This window comes from Mustela nivalis, assembly GCF_964662115.1.
Source record: "Mustela nivalis genome assembly, contig: HAP1_SCAFFOLD_737, whole genome shotgun sequence".
NCBI lineage: Eukaryota > Metazoa > Chordata > Mammalia > Carnivora > Mustelidae > Mustela > Mustela nivalis.
The window spans coordinates 369,648-382,785 of NW_028135926.1; the positions used below are offsets into that span (position 1 = coordinate 369,648).

The 13,138-nt window shown below is 50.9% G+C and overlaps 1 protein-coding gene across 1 annotated transcript; it reads right to left on the bottom strand.

Annotated features, from left to right (window-relative positions):
• Window positions 1-3,447: 3,447 nt before the first annotated feature.
• On the bottom strand, window positions 3,448-9,608 carry LOC309857447 (uncharacterized protein; the record flags this gene model as incomplete). The annotated part of the gene is made up of 8 exons (XM_082750152.1): window positions 9,409-9,608; window positions 8,904-8,954; window positions 8,432-8,489; window positions 7,926-8,033; window positions 6,133-6,326; window positions 5,487-5,546; window positions 4,360-4,553; window positions 3,448-4,115 (listed from the first exon to the last, which is right to left on the bottom strand). The coding sequence occupies exons 1-8, from the start codon at window positions 9,450-9,452 to the stop codon at window positions 3,448-3,450; spliced, it is 1,377 nt and encodes a 458-aa protein (XP_082606278.1). The 5' UTR covers window positions 9,453-9,608.
• Between the last annotated feature and the right edge of the window lie 3,530 nt (window positions 9,609-13,138).

Below are 13,138 nucleotides of genomic sequence, written 5' to 3' on the forward strand. Positions count from 1 at the left end.
TAGTTACAATGATGAAAAGCAAAGCAAAGAGAAAGCAAAGGTGAGCATTTAGAATGAAGGGACACACAAGGTCTTAAGCAGTATAGATACAGATAAGTCCACATATGGACATAGTGGAGCCCGATGACAGAACATCACACGCACAGAGAGAATCTTCAAAACACTGAAAAGCACTTATCAGCAAGGAGAGATGCCAGCAGCTACGTGAGTGACATCTTCAAACTAGGCAGCCCGGGGACTCCCCAGCTGTCCGGCATCTACTCCGTAGCCCTCAGCCTGTGGTCTTTGCTGCCCTACCCCGCGGCAGAATCCATTCTCTTAAAAGTCAGCCGTGACGCAGACTGACTGAGGGATGTGTTTACAGCCAGTCACCTCTCCAGGAATGTTCTCTCAACAGGGAGATGTTTTCAGCTGGGAAAAAACGTCCCTGTTGTCGGGCAGTCTGTTTCACTGGAAACAAAATTCCACATCCAACCCCCGGCCTGGAGACCTCCCTGAACTCAAGGGGCAGTGGTGCCACCTCTGACTGGGGCTTGGCCTGGGTCTGTTGTCTGACGACGCTGTGCCTTGGCACTGAGGACTCTCCCAGTCCCAGCCAGCCTGTGTCTCGGCAGGAGGAGGTTTCTCCCTGGGTACAAAGGCTCATGGAACCTCAGAGTTGAGAAGTCCCTTCTGAAGCATCTGGACGCAACCTTCTTGTGAGGTCGGGCCCACAAGCCTGGCAAGCCCTGCGTTCAAATCCTGCCTATGACTCAATGGGGAGCATGGAGAGGGGAAGGTTCTTAAAGCCTTGGTTTCCTTCGGAGTCCAACAGAGACAGCATTTTGCCCTTCCTCATGAGCTGGTTAGGGGGATTGACTGTCATGATTCATGCTCTCAAAAGATACTCAGTAATCCTCAGTTTGACCTGCTCAGAGTAGCCCCCTGGGAGCACGATGCCGTCATGGGCTCTGGGCCTCTGCCCTACTGTGTCTCTTCAGCCTGCCAATCCAGACTCCCCTGACCCAGTCGTCCTTCTAGAAAGCCTTCCTGCCCGCCAGTATGGGATCCCACTACACTGGTGCTCACCCATCAGACCCAGGCCAGCCCTGGGGCCGGACGTCCCCCAGAGCTAGTGTCCTGGACATGGACAGTCCTCCGTGTGGAGACTGGCAAGCTGGAGCCCGCTGTGCTGCCACCTGTTTTTAGAACAAATATTGGGGTGCCTCGTGATGGGGCTCTTTCTCCCCAAAGCAGGGAAATGAGCTGCCCCCAGTTCCATCACGCCTGTCCCACTCTTCCCCCACTGTGGAACCATTGGTACATAGCGCCTTAGGCCTCCTTGACTGCCAGGGCCCCAGAGCCTTTTCGTGGCTGGAGTTGAAAATGTTTGATGGAGGTCAGTTTGGTTTTTGATGGACCTGTTGGTGGGATGAAGCCTGGGCACTCCCTGCAAGCCAACACGAAGCCTGAGCCCCTGACCAGTAAGGCAGCGCACAGCCCACGGCAGTCCCCCCCACCCTAGTGCTCAGAGCTCCCCTTTCTCACTGAGTCCCACTCGCTGGTGTTTCTCTCTCTTCCTGCAGGGAGAGCCCCAAATGTCCTCTCTCTGAGGATCTATCTTGTGTGCCTGTTAGCTCCATCTTCTGGCGGGCAAGACAGGAGTTACTGACGACGACCTCTATTAGAGTGTCAGATCAAGGGGACTCCCCCTTACCCGACTTTGTGGGAGAGGAGGGGTGTCAGCAGGAAGCCCGGCCCCCTCTCTCACACAAGCTTAACTTGAGGGATACCAAGGTTGGGGTTGGCAGGGTCAGGGAGTCACAGCCAGAAGATCCTGAGGGTGTGGATGAGCTCCGTCCAGTGCCAAAGGCCCTGGTTGAGGCTCTGTCCATCCTGCAGCTTCCATGAGCAGCCGACGTGCATTGTAAAGGCCTCTCTTGCTCACACAGTTCATGTGGCTCTTGCTGTTGCCACTAAAACTCCATCTGCATGAACACTTGTCTGTCACCCACTGACCGGCACTGTCCTTGGAGGTTCGTTCCTGAGAGGATGGGGTTCAGCCAGGAAGGACAGGGAGCAAGCCGAGAGGAGTGGCCTGGCCTGTGCACCTCTGCTGGCCTGGAGCAGGGTCTGGTTGCTCCAGTGAGAGTCTGGGTGATTGAGCCCGGGGGGGTTGGAGAGGCTGGAGCGTGTCACCAGACAGGGCATGGGTGAGGTGTGTTCCAGGACACGGGGCAGGGGAGCATCTGGGAGAGGACATATGAGGGCGCTGTGGGCAGCCTCCCCAATGCTCTATGGTCACTCCCAGGGCCCCGACGTCATCACTGCTGGCTTGTCCTCCTCATGATTTCAGGTCTCATCTATAGAATCCTGGATCCCTCCTTTCCAAAGCAATGCTTCTCCCTAATGAAGACAGCATAAAGGAGCCAGCAGCCAGTCCCCTAAAAATGTGGGTAAAGCGTGTTCCAGTGTTGGTGTTTACAGGAATCATTCCTAAAGAAACAGACATTTATGGCACAGATGTGCTTATCGCTTACATTTTGAGAGTCAAATAACTGGAAATGAATTAGTTGTTCAACAGAGGGGTTTCCTGAATGCTGTCACTGAAAATGCCCAAGGGGACAGAGCGACAGTGTCTGTCCACTGAGGGGTCATAAGGAAGAACAAGAGCACAGCCCCGGAACCTACCCCGGCCCACTCTGTCACATACATGTGCGCACATGTGCACACACGCACACACACACACACACACACACTACACTTAGAGGGTAAGGCAGAGAAGAAGGATGCCGTGTATTATAGGGGATTATTCATTGGTAGAAGGAACATGCCTTCCTTTTTTTATCTTTAAATCATTATTTACTAAATAAACAGTCTGGATAAAGCCTAAAGAACTATTTTATGACCTACCTTGTTAGCAAGAAATGAGAATATTGAAGATATAATTTTAATATTTGATAATATGCCCATTAGAATAGTTGAAACGTAGACTATCCAGAAAAATGAAAGCATGTAAAGGTGTCTCATGGCCCCAGACCTTTCTCTCATGGTTTCTGCTTTTCAAGGCATGCTTCTAAATGGGAAACCTAGCTCAGAATGAAAATAGTTCATTTGGGGGCTTCCCGTGATCTTTGTTCTTTCAGGAACATTCCTATGTAATAAAATGTTATTTGTATAACAAAGTTTGCAAAGAGGGGAATCACACTTATGTTCTGCAGACACACACAGAAGGCCATATTGTAGGATTCCAGCAGAGGAAAATCCAAGTCGAGGTGAAGTGGCCGAGACAGAGAGCAGAGCAGCGGTTGCAGGGACTGGGAAGGGACAGAGCAGTGAGCGATGAGGAGCGCGGGTGTCTCTGTGACGGAAACGTCGTAGAACGACATGGTTGTGCAACACTCGGGATGGACCTAATGAAACCTCCATATCCCACTGCAAAGGATGCGAGTAAAATTTTATGTAAACTCAAATTCTATCTTTAATTAAATCTAGTATGTAATTATATACATACACACAAAAGAGAAGAAATACAAAAAAAGCAACGAGGGGGATGGGAAAGACATGCTTTCTGGTTGTAGCAAGCACGAGGTGCTCCTTGGGAGCGAAGCCTGCTTGCTCCACCGAGGCAGGTGGCCTCAGCTCAGGGACCGAGCCCGCTTGCTCCACGGAGGCAGGTGGCGGCAGCTCAGGGACCCAGCCCGCTTGCTCCACGGAGGCAGGTGGCGGCAGCTCAGGGACCGAGCCCGCTTGCTCCACGGAGGCAGGTGGCGGCAGCTCAGGGACCCAGCCCGCTTGCTCCACGGAGGCAGGTGGCGGCAGCTCAGGGACAGAGCCTGCTTGCTCCACGGAGGCAGGTGGCGGCAGCTCGGTGGCAGGACCCTGCTGGTCATCCAGGAAAGTCAAAAGGCCTGGTGGCTCTTCCGTGGCAGAGAAGTGAACGAGGGCCCTGACGACCATCTGCCCTGGCCCCAACGGGTCAGGGGGGGTCACTGGTCTTCCTAATCCATAGTGAGCAGCCGCAGCAGGGATGTCGGGGGCCAGCTCAGGCCCCAGAGGTGCCGCGGGTGCCAGAGTGGCTGCTGGAACAACTTCCCGAGACACATCCTGATCTTGCTCTGGGGCCGGTGATGTAGCTCCAAGAAGAGAAAGCATCATCAGATGGTTGACTTCCCTCTCGCCTTTCCCTTTCCCCACCACTCAGCGTGGCCTGCGTTCAAGACCCAGCCCCTGGAAGGTGTCCCCAGCGGAAGCCCATGGGGACAGGGATCTGAGACAACTCACTCCTCTCAGCCCAACTACAATCTATGGAGGCTTCCTCAGGGTGGCCCACCCTGCCTCCTCCTCAGGCCCACATCAGTCAACCCTAGTCCTCCTCACCCTCAGCCTCTGGCTCTGTGGTCTCAGAGCACTGCCTTTCTGGCAGCAGAAGCTGGGCACGGCGCTGCAGGTCCGAGCCAGGTGCATTGACCTGCAGGTAGGCCAGTACAGCATGCAAGTTGGGAAACTCCGGAGGCTGCACAAAATCCCCTGGATACCTTTCCACCCACATATCCAGGATGGCATAGACGGCCCTGGGGACAGACATGGAGGCAGAGAAGTCAGAGGACAGGGTATGCATCCAAACCAATATCCCAGGGACACCCTGTGGGAACCTGGGCTCCTGGGCTTACAGCTCCTGTCCGAGACCAGTCGGACTCCTTGTCCACCTGCGACCTGGCAGTCCTTCCTGAGACAGGCCTGCTCCCAGACGGTGGGCTGGCCAAAAGCCTCTGGGAGTCGGAGTCCTTGATCAGTGGGGGGAGCCTTTCTGGACTTCTTAGGGGAGCTGGCACACTCCTCAGTATGTCTCCTTGCCCACGAGCCACTTCAATTCAACTGCACGTGCCCAGGGAGGGGTGGTGCCTGGCCTCTTAATTACCCTCACTGCACTCGCCTCTGCTCCGTGAAGATCCAACCGAGGAGGGAACAAAGGGACTCTGTCTCTAGCCAGGCCTTCCCAGGACCCTCCCCATACCTCCACCGTTACCGCCTCTGCCCAGTCACTAGGTGCCATGAGAGTGGGTCTGTTTCCACTGACACTCACCTCCCACAGGGTGTGGGATGGCTGCTGCTCCCTGGGCTCTACTGGGTCACCACTCTCCCTGAGCCCCCTCTGAGCACCCAGCGTGCAGGTGCCAACAGAATGCTATGCGATGGTTCCTAAATCCTGCATTCTGGGTCCCAGAATTGGGGCAGAGAGAGGGCTGGGAGGGGGCAGGGATGGAGCATGACCCTCTCAGGGGTGGAAGCTGTCCTCCATGCCCCTCTGCTCTCCCACAGTGCTCACACACCTACCCCAGTTCCCCAGGGCACCTTCCCAGTTTCCAGTAGAAGCTCTCAGACATTTACTCTAAAGCAGGAATCACAGAGGTGTGCGTGAAGGTCCAGCAGCCCCTCGAACTCACAGTCCCTCACTGCCCTGCTGGAGAGGGAAGGCCCTCCTGGAGCAGCCAAAGCTTACTCACATGTTGCACTGCTCCTGGGGTCCGCCGACCTCATCGTAGCTGGAAGAAACACATCCGAATCTAGAGGAGGCCAGGGGGCATTGCATGAGATGTCTGCGGAAGTTGGCTCTCGCCGCCTGACCCTCGACTAGCCTGCAGCCCTGAGGTGCTCTCTGTTCTGTTCCGGGATCCCATTCAGCTCCGAGACAATCGCCTCCACCTACCGGGGCTTCCTGAATGCTTGCTGAATGAAAGGGCCCCAACCAGCCCATCACCGACATCTGAGTTGCCCTGGCCCCTGCTCACCCTCAGGGATGCCTGCTCTGGATTCACCCACACACAGACCCCAGAAGGAATCTCAGATCTCCTTTTCAGTGGCAGAGGAGCCCAGCTCAAGATCACAGTGAGAGTCAGGAATGAGGCAGAGGTTTCATCATGAGGGGCACGGGAATGTTCAAAGAGCATGCCCACAGGCCCAACAGCAGACTTTTCCACTGGCGCAGGCTACCAAGTGTTCTTTCCCTACAAGACCCCACTGAGTCCCTATAATACCTCTGCCCCAGTTAGGAGCAAGGGAAGCTTGGGGAAGCTTGGGGTCCTGCCAAGTCTCACAACCAGGCATTGGCCAAATCCCACGGAGCAGTTAGGGGCAGGGGAGGGTGCTCACCTTGCAAAGAGGAGGCCCAGCACCTCCTGGGTGGTAGCAAAGCTGTGGTATATTTCCAGAAACGTGTGAACATAGTTTAGATCTTGTTTTAGGACGGCAGTCACCAGGTAATCTATGCTGGCCCCCAATGAACTGGCACGAGTGTTCCATACTATCGAGGTCTTATTCCTCTTCCTCGTTGAGCCATTTTCCCCCTGAGGTGAATCAGAGGAGACATGAGTCAGTGCTGTGGCCACCAGGAGGGTTGGGGCTTGGAGGGCAGAATGAGCCCCCAGATCTCAGGGACTTCTGCAAGAGGTGGGACAAGAGAGCCCAGAGTCCGAAAAAGAATCGGGTGACTCAGTGTCTCATTGGGTTTATCCTAAGACTCTTGGTTTTGCTTCAGGTCATGCTCTCCGTGTCCTGAGGCTGCGCTCCTCGTAGGGCTGTGTCCATAGGGCAGTGTCTGCTTGAGGATTCTGTCTCTCCCTCTGCTTCTCCCCACTCTCCCCCGGACTCCCTCTCAATCCATCAATCAATCAATCAATTAAGAACTCTTTAAGGAAGGGATATCTGGGTGGCTCAGTGGGTTAAAGCCTCTGCCTTTGGCTTAGGTCATGATCTCAGGGTCCTGGGATCGAGCCCCGCATCGGGCTCTCTGCTCGATGGGGAGCCTACTTCCCCTCTCTGTCTCAGCCTGCCTCTCTGCCTACTTGTGATCTCTGTCTGTCAAATAAAGAAATAAAATTTAAAAAAAAGAAAGAAAGAAGGAAACCTTAAAGGAAAAGAGAAAATGTTCTTGGTATCCATACAAAGAATTGAAAAAAATGATGTCTGAACTTGCTAGTATCTCAGCTCCTTTTGTGAGCGGAGTATTAGTAGCACGTCCCTGCATGAGTGGCATGGATCCTGTGATTTCTGATGACATAGCCCCATTGTTTTTATTTTTTCGAAAGATTTTTTATTTATTTTTTTGACAGAGAGAGAGAGGTCACAAGTAGGCAGAGAGGCAGCCAGACAGAGAGGGGGAAGCAGGCTCCCCACTGAGCAGAGACCCCCCCCCGCCAACGTGGGCCTCGATCCCAGGATCGTGAGACCATGACCTGAGCTGCAGGCAGAGGCTGAACCCCCTGAGCCACCCCGGCACCCAACATATCTCATTCTTGAGATGAGAACACAGACGTTTTAGGTGAGAGGGCTTAGGATAGGAGGGCGCGGAGGCTGTAGGATGCAGCACTGTTCATTAGCCACAGAAGGGGATTATATCCAGTCCTGCCCCTGGAAAGGGCTCGATGCCGGTGATAAATTACTGGCCTTCTGGACTGCCAGGCAAGGCAGTGAGGCCCCTGTTCCTCACCCTAGGGGCCCCAAAGATGTGTTCCATCAAAACAAAAGCCCAGAGCAAGAGACAGAGTACCATGGGCCCCATGTCCCTTTGGATCAGAATCTCCCAACTCACTCTTGCAAATGATCATTTGCAAGATTTGTATAACCTGAGGAAAGACTGTTGGGCCACTGGAGACACCTGGGAGCACGAGTTAGGAAAATGCCTAGGCCAGGGCAAAAGGAGTCTAGATCAACGGGATGAGACCTGGTCTAAAGTCTCTTTAATGATACTCCTATAAGTATGTGGACAATGGCTGTGCTTCTGTCCAAGGCGTGGGCAGGACCATGTGGGCCTGTTTGGGGAAGAGATGGGATGCAGATTCACGGGAGTACAGGACTCTAGGAGGCCAGGTTGGCTTCTAGGAAGTGGGGCCCTTGGTGCTACATGGGCATCCCAGGGGTCGAGTCTCCCCAGCACCTGCACTCACCCTGAGCCAGCGCCAGACTCTGTTGGTCGTGTGCGGCTTCTTGTTCTTCGGGGAAGGAGAGCAGCGGATGTCAACATTCAGCTCCTGCACCATGTCCTCTGGAGCGTTCTGTAAAGACAGTGCCCGGCAGGCAGGCAGGAGACCTTAGAGCCCTGTCTGGAGGCCTTTGCTGGTCTTCAGACCCAGGGCGCTCCATTCCAGACACACCACAGCCCAGGTGGCAGAGCCCTCCCCCAAGGAGAGAAACGTGGCCCAGCTTCAGGGCCTTGGATGTGCTCTGGCACAGCTAAGAGGCACCTCAGGAATCCCCTGTGCACCCTGCCCACCCTGACATTGGTGTGAACAAGAAGGGATCACAAGGGTATCCACTGTGCTCACCCTCCTCCAGCCCATGGGCGGGAACCCCCACATATCCCTCCTCCCCTCAAACTCCAGAGGAAGGGATGGGGCTTTCCTAGGACTGTTCAGAGGGGTGGGCATCGCCTAGTCTCCTCAGTAGTAAGTACCTTATGGCGTCTCCCTCGAAACATCCTGAGGCATCGCGGGGGTGGTTTCAGCCAACTTCTACAACATGGGAACAAGCCATTTTCCTGGGGGTTCTCGTACCCAGAGCCCCGGGATGTACGTAGACAGGATGAAAACATCTTTCTGTGTCAGATGTTTCTGTCCAATAGTCCTGATACCGGACTAGAGTGTGGGTCCTGGTTGCAGGGGTTATAAGTTGTGGGCCTTTGTGATCCAGGCAGTGACATCACTGCCTGTGATCCCCTACTGGGGCCCACTCCTGGTTGGACCCCTACATGAACAGTGCTCCGGTCTGCCATCTCCTCATCCCCCTTCTGCATGCAAGGCCACATCTTATCTGTACACAGTGACCCCAACACACCCCTCGGAACAGGCCCCCAGGGAAGGTCTGGGAGAAGCTAGGTCCCCAGCTTGCAAACACACCTGGTTTCAGACACAAGTCTCTATACTTACCTGGTTTGGATCTTAGATAAGCCATTGTGCCTGACAGGGATGGTCCCTTCTCTGCAAAATATGGATGATTCCAGCATGTCTTTCTATCAGATGTCCACAGGCATAGGTTGGATAATAGCTATGATGTTAGAGGAGTGCTGTCACAGGTAGGAAATACCTCCCACCCAATTTCCTCCCTCCTATCAACTTCTTGGAATCTGCTACTAATCAGATCCCACCCCACAGTCCCTCCTGGGGTGTGTGTTTGTGTGCACCAGCACACTCGCTCCTGTGTGCACACATGTGTTCATCAGTGCTCATATTCTGGAACCCAGAAGACAACAGCCCCACCTACAAAGGGCTGGGTAGTAGCTTCTCAAGAACTTAGGCTTCGAATTTTCAGTGAAATCCCTTAGTCAGGGACTGACCTTGGCCCTTGGCCCTTGGCCCTTGGCCCTTGGCCCTTGGGTGGGAACAAGTTATGCGGATGATAGGGCTATGGATACATCTGAGGGGAGGCACCTACCTGAAGGAGCCTACTGCAAAGTTTCCATCGACAGCCAGGTGCATGATTGAAACACTTAGGTGTCTACCCCTGTCTGGGACATTCCTGGCTTAAAAGTGTTCAAGGGGTGAAGTGGGGTGATATCCCAGGTGTGACAGCATGATCTCAGGATCCCGGGGGTCCCCAGAAGACCAGGTGGGGCCCGAATGCTTCAGAGTTCCCAGACAGGGAGTATAGCTCAGTGGTAGAGCATTTGACTGCAGAGTTCCCAGACATCAGTTAGGGAAAATGGCTGAAAACCATGAAGCTACAACCTGGCTTTCTACTCTGTAAAGCCCTGTACTCCGAATCACAGCATAGTTGGGTGATCACTTTCCTGGGAGAGGTCCAGAAGAAGCAGGAGCTTGGTGAGACCTCTGACACCTCGCAGGTCTGGTGTTGGTCTGTGTCACTGGAATCCATAGAACCTGGAGTGGGTGGTTCCCACCTCCTGGGTGGCTCTGCTGGTTAAGCAACTGCCTTCAGCTCAGGTCATGATCCCGGATTCCTGGGATCGAATCCCACATAGGGCTTCAGCTCCATGGGGAGTCTGCTTCTCCCTCTGACCTTCTCTGCTCTCATGCACTCTCTCACTCAAACAAATAAAATCTTTAAAAATAAAACAAAACAAAACAATTGGAATTGGAACTCAGTCACGTGCCTGAGATAAAAATGCCTCATCCGTGGCAGGGTGAACCCAGAGTTCTGACAGAATTCGAGGAGATAAGACCGGTGGAATGTTTTTTTCTGTGTGGGCTCACTGAAGAGCTGGGTGTGAATTTTCAGCTCTGGGCTAGGGAGCAGGATGCGGTGACAGTCACCTCAGCCATTGGTGCTGCAAGTCTGCAGGGAGTAAAACAGCGGCACTTGCTGGAACCCAGGGCCCGTCTCTGCTGCTTGGGCCAGCTGCAGTTGCACCAGGGGAAGTCCACCTGAGGATCAGGGCAAGAGCCCCTCCCCTAGAAGGCCATCACGAACAGCTCACCTCTCTCAAGTTCACTGATCAGAGAGGGCTGCAAAGCTGCAGAGCTCAGGGAAATCACTAGGTAGCATTCTTTGTATTTTTATTTTGTAGCCTTTTGTTTATTTTTTTCAGGTTTTTCTTACTTTCATCTCCTTTTAAAGAATTCTTATTAGAAAGAGAGTGTGTTGGGGGGTGTGGTTGGGCAGAGGCAGAGAATCTTCAAGCAGACCCCCTGCTGAGCACAGAGTCCAACTCAGGGCAGGATCCCAGGACTCAAAAGATCAAGACCTGAGCTGAAACTCAACAACTGAGCCACCCAGGCTCCCCTCCAAGAGTAGCCTTAAGTGAGAAGAAATTAAAATTAGATCAATCCTTAATATGCATGAATTTTTAAAAAGAGTAGGAGAAGGAAGAGAAAGAAGAAAGCCAAGAGCAGCGAGACAGTAGTCAAGGAATAATATGAATTTTACTAAAGTGTGGCATGAGACAAAACTAGAAAGAAAGAAGAAAGAAAGAAAGAAAGAAAGAAAGAAAGAAAGAAAGAAAGAAAGAAAGAAAGAAAGAAAGAAAGAACTTTATTAGTAGTATCTCTTTGGTATGACCAAATGTGCTTTGTTTTTATAATACATACTGGCTTTATGTAGGAAGAGTACCTCATTAGACTCCCCATTCATTAGGCCCTAGATTTTAACTTCTGAATTTCATATCCTGTAAGAAATTTAAGTGGCCCTTTGCCAAATTTTACTATTCTGCTTACCTCTCTGGGTATACACTTTCTTATAGTTTCCTCTTGTACCTTCTCACTAACTTGTCAGTTACCTGGTGCTTTCAGAACTTGATTTCTACTTTGTTATTTTAATTCCTCTTTTTTTTTTTTTTAAAGGCAGAGTCATTTCCAACCTATTATATTATCATAAGTGGAACTTATATATAGATTTTGGAAAATAAATCAGTATAGAATAGCTGTTAAAAATACAGACTCTATAATCAGAGAAAGACAATTCTCATATGATCTCTCTGATATGAGAAATTTGAGAGGCAGGGCAGGGGTCGTGGGATTAGGGAAGGAAAAAATGAAAAAAAAAAGTGGTGGGGACGGGAGGGAAACAAACCATAAGAGACTCTTAATCTCACAAAACATACTAAGGGTTGCTGGGGGTGGGGAGGTAGGGAGAGGGTGGTTGGGTTATGGACATTGGAGAGGGTATGTGCTATGGTGAGTGCTGTGAAGTGTGTAAGCCTGATGATTCACAGACCTGTACCCCTGAGGCAACTAATACATTATATGTTAATAAAAATAATTCTTAAAAAAAGAATACAGACTCTCGAGTCAGACTGTCTGGCTTTACATCGTGGATCTAGGCTTTAACTCTCTGTGATATTGGGCAAGATACTTAACTGCATTGTATTCCACTTTCTTCATCTTTAAACTGAGGAAAGGAACAGTATTTTCCTCATAACACAGGTGATGCATTTGCTACACTTTCCGTCTCCTGATAATCCCTTAGTAAGTGTTAGTTACTGTTATTACCTCTCCATGAAAATTGGTAAAAGAAAAAAAAGGAGACATGATAAGAGAAAAGAGTGGGGGAGGATAGCCTGGTATGTGAGGGCAAACTGCAGATGAGCAGGAAATAGGGAAAGTGACAAAAAATGCGGGAGAAACAGTATACAAAGAAGCTTTATTGAGGTAGTCTTGATGGATGTTGTTTAGTATAATTCACCCTATTCTACCTTCTCAAGAGATCTTCAGTAAGGAGCTATATTAGTTTTCAATGTTTTGTTTGGTTTTAAAGCAGGATTTGGGTTTCTTTTGGATGAGATACTCTACCAACACTGGTGTCTAGGTGGCTTGATCTTATTCTTATTTCACATATACCTACAGGAGTAAGTAATTTCACCACGAAGACTGCTGAGATTAATAAGCATTTGCTTTGGCAATCTGTCTGGAGCAGAGCAGGCATTCAAAACATGAAACAAAACAAAACAAAACCAAAAAACAGACAAACCAAAACAAACCAACACCAAGACAAGTTGAATAAATATTAAAATAAAATAAATATAAATAAGTAAGTAAATAATCAAAATGAGATGCTGGCAAATTTTTAATTAGAGAAGAAAACTTAGGTGGTAAGACTTTGTCGCACATGTTCTTGGTGGAAACAAGGGCACCACCTGTGAAGTAAGTATTCCTGAAAGAGACAGAGAGAGCAAGGACGGAAGAGAGGCAGGGAGGGAGGGAGGGAGGGAGGGAGGAAAGAGAGAAAGAGAGAGAGAGATGAGGGAAGGAAGGAATAAAAAGGGAGGAAAGAAGGAAGGGGGGAAGGATAGGAAAGGGAAGGGAAGAGAAGGGAAGGGAAAGAGAAAATCAAGCCCAGCCAAGCTTCTAGATCTAACTACTAGTGTAGAGGAAATACTGGACTCTGGAGGAAAAAATGTTAACTGACACCCAGGGTCAACTAAAGGTGGTCACTAGGGCTTTGGGTGTGGAAGATCAGACTTATTTAATGTGACGATGTCTAGGATGTTATTGAGCTAAGGGAAGTGATCAAATTCTCCTCCTCTGGAAGGTCTAGCTCAAACTGCTTCTCTTGTAGAAAATCGTTCCAAACTAATCCAACCCAGAACAATCACTCCCTCTCCCAGGTTCCACCTGTTCCTGCTATCTGTTTCAGCCTGTCTGATCCTAAGTCACCTGCTAGATTATTTAAGAATAGCTTACATTTTCACATCTTCTCCCCCAAAAGC